General features: G+C 40.5%; 1 protein-coding gene across 11 annotated transcripts in view; it reads right to left on the minus strand.

The window, feature by feature from the left end:
* The window catches only part of ptprt (protein tyrosine phosphatase receptor type T), a 452,792-nt gene that overhangs the window by 233,893 nt on the left and 196,864 nt on the right, over positions 1 to 22,035 (minus strand). For all 11 annotated transcript variants that reach the window (XM_039797954.1, XM_039797952.1, XM_039797953.1 and 8 more), the window contains exons 9-10: positions 15,289 to 15,404; positions 13,852 to 14,032 (exon numbers count right to left, since the gene is read on the minus strand). In XM_039797954.1, coding sequence (XP_039653888.1) covers positions 13,852 to 14,032; positions 15,289 to 15,404 — 297 coding nt within the window. The remainder of the gene's footprint in view (positions 1 to 13,851; positions 14,033 to 15,288; positions 15,405 to 22,035) is intronic.

A 22,035-nucleotide genomic window follows, 5' to 3' on the forward strand; every position in this document is an offset into this window, starting at 1 on the left:
GTCTCCCACCAACACCCATTTGGTACCCTTCCTGTTCATGGCCTGTAATGCAGCCACCTTCAGCACTGAAACACAATCAGATCAGTTGGACTGAAGTTAGGTTGACTGAATTGGCACTAAAGAACATGTCAGGAGCACGTGATTCATTCATTTCCAGTGTCAAGATGGCCTGCTTTACTGTCACTGACAATGATTTGGTCCATGTGGTAAGAGACTCCAATGCACCGATGTTCCACCTACAATCAACACTGAAAAATAAGCTAAAGGCACACCACGGTCTCACCCTGAGCATGTTTTAAAAGGTAGCGCCTGGTCAGGGGCCTTTGGCGTTAGTGACCGACGCAAAAGGTCTCCTTTAACGTCTCAATCAGACGCAGGGGGCTTTCAAAGAATTCCAAAGAAAGCATATATTTGACGCTCTGGGTCTGGACCGATTTGGCGTCATTTTTCAACGTGCAGGGTAAAACCACTTAGTTATCACTTAGTTAGGGAACGATCGTTGGTGGGTTTAAAAAATGTACGTTTCAGTGACACGATGGACAAAAACGGGACATGAACCCCGGTCTCCTGGGTGAAACTCCTCTGTTGTTTGACCCATCCACCACTCCAGCCTGCCCCTTACGCAGATTTTCAATCTTTCATACTACTCGCTACCGTTGCAGTTCTTAATACTATGTCATCTTACAGCGCCGTGGTCGAGCTGCTGCTCTGCCCGGTGTGTTCCATAAAGTCGCTAAAGGGCGATTTATGCGTTGGTATTATTGCATTACATTGAGAGACAATGACCAGAATTTCACGACTTGGGAGTGAGAACGGGTTGGAAAGCGCATTTTAAGCCAAAATTGTTGGATTCACTTTGGCACCCTAAAATTGGGGAGGACTATAGAATATGCTGTACAAAACGGTATAGTGTGAAAGTCAGCACTTTACCCAATGGTCATGTTACATTTAAAGTCCAATGTGTTGGAGTAAGAAAAAAGGAAAATAAGTGTCACTGTCCCAAAACCTATGAAAAGCAGCTGTAGATATGTACTGTACAGCATCCTGAAGACATCACTTCGCAAACGACTGGCATGCAAACTTGAGGAAAAGGTTAGTACCTGCCTGTAGGGTTATACTGAGCAGTCAGAGTGCTGCACATCTCTCCTGTCAGCTACACAGCAAAGGTTTACTACAGAACCTTGACTCATTATAGTAAAATCTAGGAGGAGACAAGCTTTCACACATTTTTATGAAGAGGTGTCTGACACCTTGTCAGGGAATGATGCCGTCAAACACCACGTTATGTTACACACAAAAACCGACCCACACACACACACAGTTACACATGCACATAAAACACTAAACCCGAGAACACAATAGTGCTTACTGTGATACAAGTGCGAATTGTTGCAAATGTTTGGGAGAAGGAGACAGACAGCGCCAGGAGGGACACCTGACTGCAACGTGTTAAAATGAACGTGTGTTATTGTGTGTGCGTGTGTGTGCTTTGTGTGCCTCTTCCTCTCACTTCTTATTTTTGTTCCTCACTTGTACCGCTACTCCTCATGATCATTCGGCACTCTCAGGAATATTTTCTACCATGCTGTGATCTCTGACATCGGTTTGCTACGGGCTGTGCGTCATTTTGGGTGATGTAGGAGGTTAGGTTTATTCTGCACTCAAAGTAAGCCATTGTGGATGAGAGTGTGACAGAGGCAGGAAGCTTCCAATGTTCATTGTCTGATGCGCATCAAGTGAGAAAATCTTTTCCAAAAAAAAAACATTCGCAACGTTCAGCCGTTTTACAGCCACAAATTGAATGTAATAAAAGAAGAAGGATGCGCCACAGCATTTCCGTTTACACTTGGGAACTGGGTGTCATTATCCATCTTTCTTCAAAACATCGAGGAGGTTTAGGACGGCCTCCGCTGTGGGGACTTTCAGAGCCCTCCTGCAATTTTTCAAGCAATGGAACTGTGACATGGCCTGACTTAAGTTTCAAAGCATCACACTGAGGAGGGACCAGTTCTTTTGGATAGCACAGGCTTTAATTGGTAAACTGCATTGTCACTTACAAATCACTGCCCTTGTGTATTGCAAACCACAAGATTCCAGCCTCAAAACCCCTTTAAAACTTAAAAAAATCATTTCTAAATGAATCGTTGCTATTTTCGTGACTTGACATATTTGGTGTCTGACATCATTCTCAGAGTAATCCACCCCACCCAACCGTACGAAAAAAAGCACGCACAACAGTTTGTATGATGTCCTACGAGATGGAACAATAAGATCTTTCAGTAGAGATCTGAGGTAATTCTGCAGAGTCAACTCAAAGTTGTTTACAGAGTGTGTGAGTCTTATATACAAGTCGTCCGCCCTTCCCCTCCACCAATCAGAGGGGTTTGGCATTCACCCCGGACAAAATTTCTGTAGGTTTCCGATAACAACTCCTTTAGGAGCAGAATGGTTCTGGTCAGGTCAAGCGGACCAAGAATTAGGGTTGGGCATCGAGAACCGATTCCTACTTGGAATCGTTTCAAAAATTACGATTCCATCGGAATTGTTTCTTTATTGGAATCGTTTGGAACCGTTTGGAGGATTTGGTTTCAAATCTGATCATGGGTTCCAAATTTAACATGCGCAAGTTTTTGGTTTCCGTAGCGGCCAGGCGCTTGTTGTGTTGCAGCCGTGGAGCACAGTAAGCGGTGCTCTAGTTTGGCTTTATTTTACGTTGAAAAAGCCCCGTCAAACTGCAACCCACCTTTGAATCAAAATAAAACTTTCCTCTTATATGTGACCCGTTTCAACTCCACCCCTCAAAGAATCAGAATCGAGAATCGATAAGAACCGGAATCGAAAGGAAGAATCGGTATCGGAATCAGGATTGTTAACATCCAAACGATGCCCAACCCTACAAATAATAGACCTTTTTCACGACATGTTGACGTGTCATAGTAGGAAAAGCACAGGTGTATTCAAAACCATTAATTATGGCTGCATTCCACTCAGGAGAGGCCCTGGTATTGTGCATGCTGACTCATTGAAATAGCTTACTGGGACACTTGATGGAACTGAGCCATGTTAAGGTTATCAATCTCAGCTGTGCTTTTCCTACTATGACAAGTCAAAATGTCTGCCGTGGAAAAGGTCTATAGCTGCGGCGCTGATGAAGGTTGGATATTACCGACCATTCTTAAGAGCAAGGATTCACGCAGCAATAGCCCAAACACAAAGATGAATGCAGCCAATAATAGAGCTAATTATAATATATGTACCTAAAGGATGAAAAGTACGAAAAAGTGCTTTCTAGTCGTATTTGGTACATTTGGGTTTTCCACTTGAAGATGCTTGTCAACTGCAACGCTTGTGTGTGAGTCATAGAATTAGTGTGTTTATCCATGACATACTTGAAATAAGGCCATTATGGAAAACTTCCTAGGACCAACAAGTCAACATCCCCACATGAAGTGGTGAGTCACAGATATGGTGATAAGTGCGCGCGCACACGCACACGCATGCATGCACGCACGCACTCACACACTCACACACACAATAGCAGCAGAGTGTCAGAGAAGTCTGACAGAAGAATATTTAGATTAGTAATTCCAAGGTGTTGATTAAGGCCCCAGCCTGTGGAGCGTATCAAATTACCCTAACAAAGAAACGCAATTAGACGCTGTCATTTTTATTCAAAACCTTATCACTCATGTTTGTGTATTTCTGTGTGTGTGTGTGTGTGTGTGTGTGTGTGTGTGTGTGTGTACTTTAATCTTTTATGATCCACAATGTCTACCTGAATATCTGGGTGCTGCCTTTGTGTGGGTCTGTGTGTGCAAATGCATGTGCGAAAGCCTTCTATGACTCACAGTGTGCACCCCGACACCTGCATTCTGCTTTCCAGCATGGACGTGACTGTGTGCATCATGACTGACTCACACAAAGTACCTGGGCCTCCGCTGAGGGTATGCATGTGTACGTGTGTGTCTCTCTCTCTGTGTATATGTGCGTGTTTTCCTGTGCACCCTGGGGGCCGAGACACAAGAAAACAGGCTTCATTGAAAAGATAACAGCAGCTGTAATACATTAATCATAACTTAATTAACTTCCACCGGGCTGCACAATGAACGGCCTGCTACGGCAGCTCTCTCTCTCTCTCTCTCTCTCTCTCTCTCTCTCTCACCTATATGTGTCTGTCATTTTCTCCTAACCTCTCTCTCTGTCTCACTCTCTTGCAATCAAATGGTCTTCGCTGGCATGAAATGAATCTGCAATTCCTCCCTGGCTTTCATTTCTCTGGCTCAGTCTATCAGCCCCTATCCATGTTTTTTTTTATTATAATAAGCAACAGACCTGGTTGTTTATATGGAAATTTTGACTTTTATTCTTTGCAAGTGTTTAGAGATTTGTAGCAGCTACTTGCGAGCAAAATGCTAATTTAAAAGTGTTGCTTGTTAGTGATGTTGGGGATCATTGCACTGCATGTAATCAAGATAGAAGTAAATATCCAGCAGCAGCTTGGTGGTAGTTAAGCAAAATAATTAATAAGAAGTTTGTGCTAGTCCCTGCATGAACGAGAGTGCTTCTGTGTGAAGAGCCAAAACATATTGGTTTACAACCAGAATGGATAACAAAAAGATGCAGTACTAATACATGTTAAAACGTTGATGCTTTCTTCGTGATTGAATGGTCTCCTTAAATGATGCGCTGTAGTTTGTGAAAGGCAGCTGTCACCATATATAGTAGCTAGTTTAACTTCTAGCAAAACACATTTTATGTTACCATCCGCTTATCTGGCCCGTGGCACTTACGTGAGTCTCAAAATTGTCATGACACCAGTAATAGTGTGTTTTAAACAAGTTTTAAACTAAAAATGCAAATATGTCATCTTTACAAATCACTAACAAGTCCTCCAAAGCAATAGGACGATATAGGTTGTTTTTTTCCTGCACTCTAATCCGACCCACAGGAGCGTTTTACTTCCTAATATCTAAACCAGAGAATGTAACGGTTGCGGTTTTAAACATGGCTCTTATACTTTGTCATACAACCTTCGGCTTTGCTCCCCAACGCATTTTCAAGAACGGGTACGTATGATATCCTACGAAATTAGGAGACCGCTGGCTGGTCACGTGACGCTGGGCGGCAATTGCTAGTTGTTAAATCCGCTACAGAGCTTTGTGACACCGGCTAAAGACCTTCGTCGTAGCAGCGGTAGTTGGTGGTTTAGTTACCTGAAAATAGGTGACTTTGAACCAAGTACAAAGCACCGCGGGCTGCCGGTCGTTTCGGCTGACGTTGCAGTTAAATTTTGTCCACAAAATATGGTGAATTTAGGTAAAATCTACAGGCAAATAGTAGTAGTGTATAAAGGTGTATTTTAGATGTTTTGTTTATAGTAGTCTGAAAAGAAGACACGTCATGGAAGCAAAATAGGCCAAAATGTGTTTGTGTATGTTTTTGCCTGTAGTGTCTACCATTAATAGTTGAATTGGTTAGCAAACATTCTACAGAGCTTTGTGACGCCAGCTTCAGACCTCCGTCGTATCAGCGGTAGTTGGTGGTTCAGTTACCCGAAAATAGGTGACTTTGAGCCGGGTACAAAGCACCGCGAGCTGCCAGTCGTTTCGGCGGACATTACGGTTAAATTTTGTCCATAAAAATATGACTGTTTTGCCGCGACGAAAGATAAGATTAGGCACCAAAACGACTAGTTAAGATTAGGCACCAAAACGACTAGTTAAAATTAGGAAAAAGATCGTGGTTTGGATTAAAAGACTTTAATTTTCCCGAGGAAGCGAACTCAGCTCTCTGGCTTGAAAATCATCTATGGTAACGAAGAAAAAGAGCCTGTCTGAAATAAAAATCTAATGTTTGTCAGTATATTTGCCCCATCATTGACTTTAATTTAGTGTCATCAGTCATTTTGTAAAAATGACATTTCTTTTCTTTGGGATGGAACAGCTCATTAAGTCTCATGTTCACATGAAAACATCAATCTGTTCACAAAGCCAGTCTTCATGTTGTTCAAGATTTCATCTCTGTAGAGGTTAATCCTCCCGTGGAACAAATAAACACATCTTGATGAAAAGCAAGCGGCCAGGAATTTCCTGGAGGCTGGACTGGATTACGATTAAATTACACTTGGTGATATAAGGATTACATGGCATGTATTAGTTGTTATGAATTCAGACCAGACTGTATTTACCTTGTTTTTAAAGGAAAGAGGGGATGTTTGCTTTCAACAGTGGGAGTAGGTGTTTTGTAAGAAAATAGTTATTTTTTGTCCAAAAAGCAGATGGTGGTGTGAGTGAAATGCCTTGTATTTAAGATGTTACAAATCTTTCTTTTAACATTAGAATATCACAGTGTCATCTCCATAAAACAGTACGCGACAACAAACATGGTGTTGCTATACAACAGGCTTGTAAAAGTTACACATGCACATTCTTTGAAATGTTATGATGAAAAGCTCTTTTGAACCAGATTCCATGAGCAGCAAACCACAGAGCAGTATGAACAAGGCTGGTTTCACGTTGCTGAATCTTATTCATTTTTTTAAAATCTTTTCTTCAGATAAAACATGACTTTGTCCTTTATATGTTGAAAACATTCTTCGATCCTTGATATATCAAATACACGGTTAAAATAATTAAAAGGACATAATGATGAGTGCCATTTTACAACTGAATGCACTTTGATAAATTGCCTTTTTGTAAAGTGACAGCTGTTGATTAAGAAAAACAGAAAAATAACAAAAGCTGATGGCTCTGATTGTAGTTTCTCTTCTACTGTGATCTCAGAAAAGACCCAGTCTTCTGAAGATAAAAAGATGATTAAATCCCAAAGACTGTGATTGTCCTTTGAGTGAGGAGACTCTCTTTAATGGAAATGGATATAAATATGTCACAAACATGGGGATTTTAGATTAGTATTTTAATACTTAATATCTGCTGTTTGACTTTGAAAAGTGCTTAACCACTGCAAGGATATCCGACCTGGTAAAAACAACATGAATAGAGCCATTATTATCAGAAGTGGTAGCAACAACGAGGCTGTTCTCTCAGGAACCATTCCTACATATGGATACGAAAAGAAATGCACTGTAATTTGTATCTATTCAACGTATTTATTACCGTATGCACTACAATGACTGCTGCTGTATAAGAGCACAAAGAGATCTGTGTCCTAAAACAGAGGGCTTTCAAGTGAGGGGAGTAGAGTTCATGTCCCAGAGAAGTCAAGGGGAAAACGCAAGACATTTACCCAGGAAACGGGTGTTTGTGTCCCAGGAGTACTATTTAAGGGGATCGGTGTTTTTAGTCAACTTTTGTCGGCTAAATTAACCCTAACGCGTTGCAACAACATATACAACATATTATTTTTACTGCTGTTTTAGAACAACATTGACCTTTCTTTTTTTTTCATTACTTAATTGTTAGTTAAACCAATTTGTAATAGTTCAATTAGTTCAATCACTGCAGGTGAACAAGGAAACTATTTTAACGGACAGATATCACCATGAAACCTCACCCAGTTCATTACTTACATTGAGACAATATTTTTCTGTATTACAAGTTTTCTGATATTGTATGTTTAAATATGCAAATTATGCATTATCTTATTAAATATGCAGTCCAGAACAGAAATGTGAACATGGCAAAAAGCCAGGTTAAAAAATCTTGTTTAATTTTGTCGACTTATTAGCGTCAAACGTTTTTACAGAGGGGATTTGGGATAGCTCTTTCCATCGCTCCATAAATCAGAAAATACTGTCAACAACCATGAAAAATATATATTTTTGCCATGTTTTTAGGTAGAAAATGTTGTATAAATCCGGCTATGAATAATATATGGAAAAACCCCAATGTACAAAAGCTTCAGAATATAGATAGGGATGAAGGGATGACTACTAAGTGGAGGTTTCTGGCTCAGAGTATTAGGACAAATTAACTTTAAGAAAACATTCTGTAAAGGTATGGATTCTAAAATGCCAAACATTTTGCAAGACACTAAGGGTGAATAGGGTCAAACTTAACAGATATCACCATGAAACTTTGTATTACAAGTTTTCTGACATTCTAATGTTGAAATATGCAAATGAGGCATTGTCTAATGCTAAAATTTAGGTAAAATCTACAGGCAAATAGTAGTAGTGTATAAAGGTGTATTTTAGATGTTTTGTTTGTACGTAGTAGTCTGAAAGAAGACATGTCATGGAAGCAAAATAGCCCAAATCCTCAAAATTAAAAAAAATTATGTTTTTGCCTGTAGTGTCTCCCATTAATAGTTGTACTGGTTAGCAAACATGCTAATATTATCCAAGCGCAAAGTCAATCAGATCACTAATTTACCATTCCCTATTCACTAAATAGAGGATGTATAGAAATGTAAGAGAATGGCAGGCACTGGGTGCCAGCTGTAAAATTCAAAGGCACTTAAACTAGTGGTGGACGGATCGATCCAAATATCGATAATATCGATACCAACGTTGGTATCGACAGTAGTTTCTCTCCAGTATGCACTGCTGCGGTTCCATCAAAGAGGCGACCTGGCTGTCTGTGTCTGTGTAAGTGCCGCTGCTTTAAAGTCCTCCTGTCACAGCAGCGGAGCAGGCGCACTTCGCTCCTCCTCCCCACCCTTGTGATTTGATGTTGTACCGTCATGTGACTCAGAGGCGCCAGGCAAACAAGCAGCCAGGCCCGGTGGCGGCGGCCAGCAGCACACACACACACACACACACACACACACACACACACACACACACACAAGCAGGACAGGGACTGAGCAGAAGAATGGCAGAGAGGAAGAGGAGCGCCGTGTGGCTAGATTTTCACGGTGAAAATGCAAAAACGGCAGGCTGTATAATTTGTAAAAAGACTGTAAGATACAGTGGTAACACAACACATTCATGCAAGCATATGAAAATTCTGTACTTGGTTTTAACATATTAATATCCAAATGTAAATCACAAAAATCCCCCCTAATTATTAAAAGGTATCATATCGGTGATACTGGCCCTGTATTTACTTTGTATTGGATCGATACCAAATCTTGGTGCACCGCTAGTTTAAACGCCACAGGGCACCTTAAAGTTAGAATCACTTTTTCATGACACTATCAAATAGTGATCACGCTAAATACTTGTGGATTAAATAGTGATACATTATGAGTCCCCGCTTATGGCTGACAATTTAATAACTAATAATATTGATGGCTTTGCTATGCATTCTAAGCCATCCCTGTGAGCCAGCATGCCCCCTATTCACTGAGTGGGAGATGACCAGTTTAACTAGAAATGTTTGTGTGGGGGTTTATTGTTTGTTGATACATCGATTCGATAAAACTAAAAAAGGAAGCTAGAAGGGCATTGCATTGCCCTTAGAACACAGTTTGCTGGGGTAAAAGAGTTTTATAACATCATTCTTAGAGGGAAAAGGTTGGCTGAGGTGTGTGCTGAAGAGCTTAGACAGCTACACTGACTTCCTCTAGCTAATATTTGATAAATAAGAGGCCTGACAGCAACCTGACAAATAGGTGTTTCATGGTTAGGTTAATAGGCTGGTGTGTACAGTGAGTGGACATGACATTTGTCTCTGAGGCAAGTCGCTTTGTGTGTGTGTCTGTGAGTGTGTGTGTGTGTGTGTGTGTGTGTGCGCGTGCATGCATGTTTTTCTGGCTGCAAATTGTCTTTTGTCATTATGAACGGATGGACAACTGGAGGTAAATGGAGAACGGAATAGAAAAACTAACATGAAGATGGATAAATATTCACTAACACACAACAGATCCACACCACAAATGTATTTTAGGTAACTGTTCTCTTCAGTACTCAGACAATACTCCAGCCTCAAAGTATTAAGCCTTTAAATTTAACAGACAACTATTATTTCCCGAGTATTTGTGTAAGCATTTGAAAATCTTTGTGCTGTTGCAACACAGACTCAATCCCAGCACGTTATAAAAAACCAACGCTTGGGTCAGGGGGCTTTGGCGTTAGTTACTAACGAAAAAAGTCTCTTTTAGCGTCTCAGTCAGACTCAGGGGGCTTTCAACTAATTCTAAAGTAATCCCATCAGTGGCGTTATTTGACGCTCTGGTACATTTTTCAACACGCTGAGGCGGGACCCCTTGGCGTCACTTTTTTGCCGCTCTGGTTTGGGATCGATTTGGTGTCATTTTTTTTAAATGAGCAGGGTATAACCATTTAGTTATGGCTAGGAAAATTTCGTGGGTTACAAAGTTGAGGTTGTAACCCAAAGAGGTTTCAGTGACACACGGGACAAGAACGGGACACATACCCCGGTCTCCTGGGTGCAAGTCCTGTGTTGTTTGACCCATCCACCACCCCAACCAAACTCCTTATGCGGATTTTCGGTCTCTCGTACTACTCGCTACCGTTGTCGCTCCTAATACTACGTCATCTTACAGCGCCGCGGTCGAGCTGCTGCTCTACACGGTGCATTCCATACTGACACTAAAGGGTGATTTGTTGCGTCTGTATCTGACGCTGAGAGCCACGGACCAAGCGTCAGGATTTGACGAGTTGGGAGTGACAGCAGGTTGTATCTTGCATTTTTGTGTCCCTGTGTGACTGTGCAGGTTCACACTGTTTATACTCTAAGACTAAGAACATTTCTCACCTCCACCTGTGAGAAGTTTGGGAGTAGGACTTCTCAATGATCTTCTCATCTCATGTAGCAATTTTAACTTTCTGACTTTTATATTTCTTTGGACAGTCGAGCTTTTTAAACACACTGTAGGAAATTAGCATTGTAGCGCCGTGGAGCAGAACAGAGGCAATTGGTTTTCTAAAGTAAACACTGCTAAGCACGATTTTCTACAATAATGGATGTGACAAATTAACAATGCTGGATGCCTCACAGTGAGACAGACAAAGCGTTTGTGACTTAAGGTGACTGTGTGTGTGTGTGTGTGTGTGTGTGTGTGTGTGTGTGTGTGTGTGTGTGTGTGTGCGTGCGTGCGTGCGATGCGTGGGTTGTGCAAATTGTCTTTTGTCATAATGAACGGATGGACAACTGGAGGAAAATGGAGGATATGTGTTGTGTGTGCGTGTGTGTGTGTGTGTGTGTGTGTGTGTGTGTGTGTGTGTGTGTGTGTGTGTGCGTGCGTGCAAATTGTCTTGTCATAATGAACAGATGGACAACTGGAGGAAAACGGAGAATGTGTGTGTGTGTGTGTGTGTGTGTGTTTCATATGTTGTAAATGTTGAATGGGCAGCTTCCAGTAGGTAAAACAATTTATGATTAAAGGATATGATTAAAACATGAGATGCTCTCTTTCTGAGATTACTGTTATAATCTAGGGAAGATTGGTCCTGTGTGTGAGAGAAACATCATTTTATATCTTAATTGCAAATCCCTCATTTTGCCCTTTCACATAGGTTAATGTAAATTTCTTTATAAACATTAAAAAGTAAGAGGAAAACCACGTGTGTGTGTGTGTGTGTGCGTGTGTGTGTGCGTGTGTGCGTGCGTGCGTGCGTGTGTAGCTGCTTCATTTGCAGGAGCTGCAAAGCCAAAGCTGTAAAGCCATTACCGTACAAACAGCAATTAGCCTCCGTGTGAACAATTGCTGTTCCGTTCCCTAATTACTGAATTACAACCAGGAGATTAACGATGGTTAAATAAAAAACAATTAAGAACAAAACAATTAAGGCCTTTTTTCTTCCTTCCCCCCAGAGCGATTGTTTCTCCCCAGTCATGATAAGTCTTTTTTTAAAGGCTTCAGACAACTTTCCGCATGTGTGTGTTCAGTTAGTAACGGTAGGAATTTCAGGCTGCGAATGTGATGTTCCCCAGAAGCTAAATTCAGAGGATATTAGTTATGAGATCAGGAGAAGAACAGCGAGCCCTGAGGAGGATGGGAAAGAGATGAGAGATTTGGGATCATTAGAGCAATGTTGTTGTTTTTTTTATCCTGCTTATCAGGCATTGCTCTAATGGATTTGAGCTATTCCAGCTTATCGCAGGCATGTTGTTGGAAACAAAAAATGTGAAGCATCAATGAATTATTAGTTGTAGTGGCTGGGGCAAGACACACTGTTCTGAATTAGTAGAACATGGAAGCCCTCTGGAAGGGAAACAGCAGTTTAAAATGTTGTTTTGAAATAATTCAAACTCTTAGGGTGCATTTATATTTGAGGCATTAATAAAGTATGTAAGTACATCCTGTGTAGTTTTTCCTGCTGAAGGGCACAGTGATAAGACACGGCTGTTGATTGGTGCATTTGTGAATGTTGCAAGGATCAAACCTGTGGTCCAGGGATTATAGACTGAATGTGTCTCTAAATACTATCCTGTTTTCTTAAGGCAGTGTGGTTTAGTCAGTTGCTGTGCTGGAGCTCAGTTAAAGTTGCATTATTCAATTTTCTCAACACCAGAGGGTAGAAAAATATCAAAACATGATACACATCAAACAACATCCCATTTGCTTTGAAATATTTTTTTTCTGGTGTGTAAGGAAACAGTGACTTAGTTTTATGCCCAAGAGCAACATTGTCATTCATCTGGAGTCATCTTTCTGGCTATCTGACGAATGCATGCCCAATATTTGGTCTACTTTTAGCTCTGGTTTGGTCTCCACCGATTCCAAAAAGCAAAATATGGCTCTTTAGCTGCTGGATTTTCCACCTCCTTCTCCAGAGTGTTACTAAGTTTATCTGTCTGTTTGATGGTGGGCAGGTAGCATAATTATCTAAGCTATTCATGTGGAAACAGCTGTCACCAGGGTTTATTGAGAAGTTCTGAGGCTGAGACTGAATTGTTTCTCAAGACAAAAACAATGCAGAAATAAGAGGCCAAAAAACTCTCTAGAGCAGCAGAGATGGGTGACTCGTGTCTCACCACAGTATAAGCAACCATTTCCCTGTTTTCATTTGGTGTTAATCATAAAAATATGTATTATTGCAGGTTTGGGGTCTCAACAGAAACTTGAAATAGATAATGGCAATAATCAGAGTGACATTTTTTCTAATAGGAGGAACACCGAATCCTCCAGGTTAACCCTGGTTATAATAACTAACAACAAATATGAGGAGCTTTTCTCCGAGCTGCAATATAGTTATACGTTGATTGTACCTAACATGTAAGTAAAATGATTTAAATGTAATGCTGTTTATATGTGATACGGTCTCACTACCTTTGAATATTTATTTTCTTTGTTTTCCTAAACTCTAAAATATTTAATGAATTAATTAATTAACATTAATTAAGTTTTTTTTTGTCTCCATGTGCAGTGCTAAATAATTATTGCTCCAATGTTTCTGCACTGCAGTTTCTAAAACCACCTGTCAAACACCGGTGTGGGTTGGATTTTCTGTTGGAGAAATCAGAGATTCCGTCAGTGGCCAGATCGCCTTCTGTTCATACTAAACAAACTGCGGTCAGAAATATCAAATTAATTATTTTCTGTGAGCCAGAGGGTCTCTGTCTGGAGAGACACTGAGTTGCTTTAATAGCTACAGTATCTCGGTCATGAACTGACTGGGTTTAGGTTGGATCAATACTGTATGCACTTCGCTGTTAAACAAGAATCTCATTATATTATAATATATATATATATATATATATATATATATATATATATATATATATATATATATTGAAAACATTTAAATATACCGAAGAGGATCAGGGCCACATGTGAAAAAATGTATTTGAGTTCTGACTTTAAAGTCAGAATTTTGAGTTTATAATTAATTTGATAAATTCTGACTTTTTTCTCCGAAGTCTGAATTTACTCTCAGAATTCTGACTTTAAACTCAGAACTCAAATACATTTTTTTCACATGTGGCCCTAATCCTCTTCCGTATAAATACATTTTTACAAATGGTGTTTTTTTTCACTCACCATCCTCCTCTGTCTGTTTGACTATCTCCTCGCTCTCTTTGCTGCCCTCGGGGTTGGCCAGGACCAGCCGCAGTCTGACCGTGACAAAGGGCCTCAGCCCCCTCAGGGTGTAATGTGACGAGGTCTGGATCAACTCCTCTGCTGCAAACTCCTGCTGGTTAAACACATACTGGTACTGCACCTGGAAAACAGAGGGAGGGAGAGACATGAGATTTATTCCACTGGAATTTGGTAAAGAACAAGGATTACCAATGCAGCGATGCTCTTATGTGATGCACTTAACCCTGCAATGCTCTGACAGAATTGCCAAGTAGAGAACTTGACTTCACTGTGCAGGTCCAAACTGTGAATGTTACAAATCACTAATGATCTTGAAGAAGTGGTGTTGCTAAATTTGCACGGAAAACGTTTGTCAAAACCCTTGTGAATAAAACAATTTAAAATATGATACTGTAGTTTAGAGGTTTGAAGATCCACCTTTATTAGTTATAAAATAGAATAAACTTTACTTTCCCCAAGGGGAAATTTGTCTTGGGCATAGTGCTACAATCTGTTGCTTCAAAATACAAAACTTAGAGAAACCTAAAAACCTAAAATCGACATGAAATCAACATAAAATCAGCATAAGATCAACAAAAGACATCTTAGGACATAAAGGAAGGACACATGATGTACAGACAATACTACCTCTTAAAAAGTGACTTTGAGAATTAAAGTGCTTTGTGCAAAAAGTCCTGGTGAATTTATTGCAATTTGCTCTGTTGTGCTAAGATTTACCCCCCTTGTTGCCTTTTCATCCCTTATCTCCATCCCCTAGTAGCAGAGAGAGTGCAGAGGTGTTGTTTAGTTGAATATGTTAGTCTAGTCTGCCTGACTCATTGATCCTTTATCTGACCGAGGTTTGCGCAAGTTAGAATCTACGGCCCCGACCATGGCTCTGAAATATCAGCAGCCTAACTGTGTATTGATAAATATATGTCGCAGTCCGTAGTGCTAAAGTAGCTGACAGATTTGTAATTGTGACTTTTTCTGTAAGTCCCGCCCTCCTGTCAGTTATGTCTTGGATATTATTTTTTTAACTATAAAGCTAAGGGGGTATTAAAAAATACTTAAACCAAAAGAGTTGTTCATGTGGTATTTTGCTAGTCGCGGGGGTGAACAAAACAAACCAGGTCTGTACCCCCTGTACTGCCTACTAGTTACAACACATAATCCTTTCCTAGTAACACAATGTTCAATGTTGTGAGTAAGGTTTTACATTTTAGTGAACTTTTTTAAATAATGCACCTGCAAAAATTTTACTTGACCTTTTATATAAAACAGGTCGATTTGGCCACCGATTCTTACGGCTGTCACATAATGCTTTCATGTCCACAAAATGTAACTCGCACATCTGAGTTTGTAGTTACAGCACAAATTGTGGCCAGCTGTGCGTACCGTCAGATTGTAGCTGTGGCAGCGTGTCACAGCATACCCAAACGTCTCCCACTGTATAGTCAGCTGACGGGCTCTGACATCCACCACATTGACATTTTGGGGCCCTTGGACTGGATCTGAAGGAGAGATGGACAGAAACAAAAGTCATTACTTCGGCTGAGCAGGAAATACAGTAGGTCGATACAAGGAGAGACTGTTGAGCAGTGGCTACCCATCTCACGTGGCTATACTCTTTGGCAAGGGACCAAATTATCATCAGATTACAAGGCTTAAACTTCTCGACTTTAAATTACAGGACAATCTTTCTACCCTCTTACTCAGGCCACCCAGTTGTCCCAGAACTGTTCTTTGAAATGTACATTTGATCACCACAAAGACAGTTTTTGTTGAAAGTATTGTGCCATCCAGATCCAAAATGTTAGAACCAAATTAAAGCTTGATTTGATATGTACGCAGCAATATTTCACTATTTATCCAGCAGTTTCCTCAGCTGTACAAGCATCAAGTTCCTCTCAATGAATTTTTCATATCACCATTTTCCATAAATGTGGAAATTGCCATAAAGCAAAGCACAACTTTCCCAAACAATTTATGATTGACACATTTTGGATGAGTGTATATCCAGTAAATTAAAGGATACATTGAGCTGATCGCTCATGGCATGCTATTTACAAAGTGACATACAGAAATCTAAACTCTTAAATTAATCTCGATAATTGTTTAGAATAATTCCTCTAACACGATACTTTGTAACCTACAATCATTTCCTTCCCTAATGTTTGAGATTGCCGGCTACATCAGCCAGAAACAAATAAAATGTTTGTATATTTTACAGAAGCATAACTTTTAACATTCAGCAGAATCGGGTGGTGTATTAATTGAAACTCACTGTCAGTATTTTGGTTTAGTGCCTTGCTCAAAGCCGCTCTGATGGGACATGAAGGCTGTCCACAGGTTCTTGATCTATCTGTTACTAACTGGAAAGTCTGTGTGACCACTAAGCCATGCTATGTAATTACAGGAAAGCCCATATTCACAAGCCATAGATTACCACAGAAGTCCCTGTATTGATCTGCAGACATTTGGAGTGGTTATTACTGCCTTCGCCATATGTCACTCACTCTCACACACACACGCACACACACACACTTACAAACACAAACAGTCGCTCAAACCCGCCCACACACACAGAGACACATGCACACACACAGCATTGTTCCGGCCATATGTTGGGCTCCCATCCCCAGGTTTGTGTACCACGGCTGACTGCACTCTAACAAGCTTGTTCAATTTAATCTTCCTGTCTCCCTAATTAGTTTCTATCAGCTACCAATGGCAACCAAAACAGGTCACTGCATAATTAGAGAAGCTATATTAGCTGTACTTCTCCAATGAAAATGAAAACTTTACTCACAATGTGTGTGTGATCGCCAAAATCTGGAGAGAACATACACTTACACAGGAGAACAGGGTTTTGGCATTGAAGTAAAAACTCATGAATTATGTCTGATGATTGTTGGAAGAACAACTTAGCAAATAAATTAGTGACATTTGAGAAGATTCGGTTGTTCTCAAAAACTCAATATTGATTCTCAGACAGGATTTTACCCTCGAAGTTTTAAGATGTAGAAGTTTTTAAACTCATTAAATTACAGTCAAACGAAATGGACGTTAAATTTCATTGAACTACATTTTAAAATGAGGCAAAATGTGTGCATCAGAAATATTTAGCAACATTTTTCACTTCTTCTATCATCAGATTTCATATACATATATATTTTCTATAAATTGTCCAAAATCAAGTCAGTAATCCTTAAAAGTCCCTATTAGGCTTTCTTGGGAAAAATATAGTTATCATTTTTAATTTTAAAATTTGGAAAAAGCCAAACTAATTGATGCCTCCTAAAGTAAAATAATCAACCTTCTAGAGTTAAAAGGAAACTTAACCCTTGATTTAACCCCACAACATTCTGTATGAAAGCAGTTGAGTGTATTATAAGATATAAGCTACTTACTGTAAATGCAAGATCAGCCTAATGAGACAAGATTAGACCACGGCACCATGGATAAGCCATCTTAGAGGCCATCTGAGACAAGTGTTTCAGTTGCCAGTGTGTGTTTTGTACATTTGTGTTCGTCTATATGTGTGTGTGTGTGTGTGTGTGTAATGCATTGAAAGATGTATGCGTTTGTGAGTTTGGGTGCAGACTTTAGGCTCCCTGTGGTGCTTTATGGTTTAAAGAGTCTGTGTTTGTACTTTAAAGACCAAAGCTTATAAAGTAGTCTAACCTTGCCGGATAAGACTGGAGCAGACTGACATTTGGCAGCCAGGAAAGCCGCAGGAGGGAGGTGATATAACCAACGTATGACACAATCCTCAGGTCAGCACAGCAGGCAATATGCTTTCACAGAGCCCACATACTATCCCCAGAAAATAGGACTTAACTACATCTGACTGAGACTGGTGCAGATGGGCCGACGGACTCAGCTTGCTGTCATTCCGTTTTATTAAAGAAAGCGGTGCATGTCGTCAAACTACCCATTCTGAAAAACAATTCTTAAGACATCCAATTAGGTGATATAATTACTTGTCTGGCAGGCAGCAGGACATTTCCAAAACTTTGTAATGGATTTTCCTAAAATGTGGTGGGCAGATTAATTTTGAGCCTATGAACCACTAATGTGAGTGTTATGTGATGTGAGATTTCCATCATTTGAGGATGGAACCATGCAGAGATTTGATTGCAAAGTCTAGTATGAAGTTAGGAGTCCAGGGTATACCTTTTTTGTAACCCACTGCATGCTGGGATAGCTCCGGCCCCCACAACCCCTCACCCTGGGGGTTAGAAAATGGATGAATTGTATTAACAATAATGATGTAGAAAATATTTTAGTACAGTAAATGCCTTTACTGATAACCCGATTAGAAGTGCAAACATTTTAACAAAGGACGCTCCAGTGGGAAACAAACACTGAGAAAGACCTTGTTCAGAGTCAAACTCCTCTGCAGAACAAATGTGAAGTAACCTGTAATTATGGATGCTTAAGCAGATCAAGTGGTGTACCTATAATGAACGCACACAATGTAATTCCTCAATTACAGAGACATAATCACTCATCACTGAGCTGGAGAGAGAGAGAGAGAGAGAGAATGAAATTAGCAGTTTTCCCCAAGAAAAGCAATAAATCAAAGCTCCTCTCACTGCAACAACTAGTTTCTGCAAAGACTCAAACTATGTTAGCGAAATCAGATTTATGCTCAGAGGTCTGGAGAGGAACAGGCCAAAAACAACAAATAGCAGCCAGCCAAATCCCCCTCGCCAACCATCCACTACCACTACCACCCACTTAATCCAGTGGTCTATCAGTTGGGTATGATAGATGCTAATCTTTCAGATAATCTGGCTGGGGCTCAGTTGGAGGCCCTCTAAACAGATTGCTCATTTCTGTTTGGGGTAAACACCGGTGGCGTGGGTGGGGGGAGGTAGAATGAACAAACGAACAAGAGACAGAGGAAAAAAAAGAGTCCACAAGTCACTTTAAACATTACGTTTAAAAGCTTTAACAAGGATCGTGTTGTGTTAAATACAGCCATTCGCATTACTGTAGATCAAACTTACACATTTTTCCCTGAGAACTGCAGATGAAGGGAAAGACAGAGAAAGAAGTGAATTGTAGGTGAATGGAGTGAGAGATGCTGAGAGAGAGAAATTGGCTGGAAGAGAGCAGGAGAGGTTTTGTGAATTATAACTCTGTTTACATCGTTAGGTCGATTATGGTGTCTCCTGGGCTGCCCTTGGTCGTGACAAATGCCAGATTTGCCACATCATCCATCTGATTAATTCTCTCTTCCTCCTCTCCTTCCCTCCATCCACATGTCTCCTGAATTCATCTTTCCTCCATCCATTTCAACCTCTTATTTGCAGTCATTCTAGGCCTCTCTTAACCCACTAGCACATCAAAGACGGATAATGACATGGAGATGAAGAGACTGACATACAGTAAGATGTTAAAAACTGCAACAGAAAGAAAAGCTCAGCAGAAGTGGGTTGAAGTGTGAGTTGTACAAAACTAACAAGCTGGATGGGGGGCATGGATGAATGACTGATAGATTGACCAGTGAATGGATATATCCACCAATGGAGGGATGGAAGGAAAAGGTCAGTTATGTGTGCATGAAAGAAGAGTGAACAGTCATACCTCCAGAGGACATAGCCTGGCGCTGGGCGAGGCATCCACCCTCATTAATCAGGATGGGTCAAGGGTTGCCATGTTAGCTATCACACACTGTGAAAGGGCAGTTTAGATGGCACAGCTGGCACACAATGTGACAAGGCCAAACCGTGAGGCATGTTGCAGCCAGACGTGGCCTCCGTCTCCCCTGCGGTGGACCGGGGGATACAAGTGGCCCTTGACATGCCCATTAAAAGGACAACAGAGGCTACAGCTGACCAATGGCTTGCTAGCCTGCCACTAAAAAAAACAACATGGACTTTAAATACCACTCGACTGCAGTGTTCCTGCAAAGACCACCTAAACCGAGACTAAGTCATCACCAAGCCCAGAGTGTATCGAGACCGAGAAAGACCAAGACCTTGAGGGGTTGAGACCGAGTCAAGACAAAAGACCAGACCTGTGTGAGTCTCACACTGCATGACACGATCAAATGCTAACCATAGGCATTCCTCATATTGATCTGAAAGATCCACATTCCCATACAAAAAAATTAAGATTCTTCTTCATTCACCTCTTTAATTGCCATAAGTGTATCACGAGCAACGCATTGATAAAATAATCAAAAGGAAGTTATGGTCTTGAATAAAAATCCAGAGTCCTCTTTATCTGAGCCCGAGACAAGACGATTCCAAAACGAGAACATCAAAAGGTGGTTTTGAGACCAGTCTTAAGACCAAGATCGATCTTGAGTACTACATCACTGCTTGACTGCATCTTATACCAGACTGTTACTCTGGTCTGTATGTGCTCTTGCTGTGCTACGGCCATATCAGTTGAAATGCTTAAAAGTACCGGATAAAGGACACTTGCATCAGGAAATTAACTGCAGTGCACGCTGTGGAAACCCTTTCAGAGTTGTGTTTAGTTGAAGATGGAAATGGACGTAATCCCCCACAACATGTCTAGAATAGGATAATACTCATGGTTAAATGTATAATAACACAATCCAGGTCTTTTAGCACTGGGATTGACTTTTCCCTGACTTTTCTACAACTGTAGGCCGAACTGCCTGTGATCATCTACACAATGCCGGCTAAAATGCACGTATGCCGGTGGATAGTATCTGTTCCCTGCTGATTTGACCTGAGGTAGAGATAAACTTGTTTTCCCTGCCTTTAAAAGTACTTAAGGGCCTATTGGATGTTTTGGCAGGTAGATATCTAGTTCAGACGAGAGCCTAGTGAAGCATTGTGTTTTGGGATGCCTTCCTGAATCTGATGAATGAGGAGCAGAAATGGAGCCATTAATCCAAAGACTTTAGGGAGCCGTTCCAGAGAGAAGAGAGGAGGGGAGGAAAAGGAGGAGTGGAAATCAATCTTGCTGCCTCCCTATGCACACCATCCTCCTCTATGTTGCTCTTCTGTTGCGTCTGTTTGGGTCTTATTCTATCCCAATCTTCTTATTTTTACATGTGCTTTTGCCATGATATATTTTTCATTATGTCTTCGTTGTCTATCTGTTTATTCTTTTCTCTCATCGGCTCTCCATCATCCCTCCTTGCCCTTTCCCCATCTGCTTCTTCTGCTCTTTCTCCCATATCGGTATCTCAATCACTCACTTACCCCTCATTTGACGTCCCACTTTTGCACCGTCTTTGCTCTTAAATTCTACATTACAACCCTTGCATGGCTTTTCATCTTAAATTCAAGCCATTCTAAGACACATTAAGGTTAACATTTGCTACATTTGTTAACATGTGGTGAAGATGGAATCAGTTTGCTGTGTCAAACAAGTTCGAAAAAAGCCTTCTGGCATTTGCAAACTTTCTCGACAATCCTGTACTCACCAGAGATTTTCCTCGTCTGAAATATTTTCAGAATGTCATGATGATTAGAGAACCTCTACACGGTTTGGTGGACCTCAGGAAGAATAGTTGTTACCGAGGAAAAAGCTAATATTATTTCCCTTGGAGACACTGGTCTGCAGTCTTATCTCCATTTGGTAAGCCATTTTAATCATGCGCCACTGTGAATGGCACAGTTGTTACAAAAGTTATGAGACAAGTATTGTGCCTTTGTAAGTGTGATTGTGGAATGATAATGATTTTTCACCCCAACCCGACGATTTATACTTCACTTCGAGCAAACCATTTACGTATACTGTAGCGTGCTGCATCTGTCTTCAACTTAAACCATATCTTAAATGTGAATTATGTTCAAGGTATGGCTAGGGTAAGGACTAAGGATAGGCTGGATCAGTATTGGCACCGATACTGACCTTGTTATGTGGATCAGGTATCATATGAATGAGAATCAGAAAAGGGTTTATTGCCACAATAAGTTACACTTCTGGGAAATTTCCCTTGGTGAATGGTGCATATATAAGCAAACAACCAAACAATAAACATTAATATGAAATAAACAATATGATATGACCAATATAATATGACCAATCGACATTAAATACTGTGTTTTTGTTAATGTCATATACAATTCAGTTACATTCAGTAAGACTCAGCAGGCCACCAAACAGCAATCCCCGACTTAATGCTACCTTAGAAAAAAATGATTC

The sequence above is a fragment of the Perca fluviatilis genome, chromosome 4 (assembly GCF_010015445.1).
Source record: "Perca fluviatilis chromosome 4, GENO_Pfluv_1.0, whole genome shotgun sequence".
In the NCBI taxonomy this organism is placed as follows: Eukaryota; Metazoa; Chordata; class Actinopteri; order Perciformes; family Percidae; genus Perca; species Perca fluviatilis.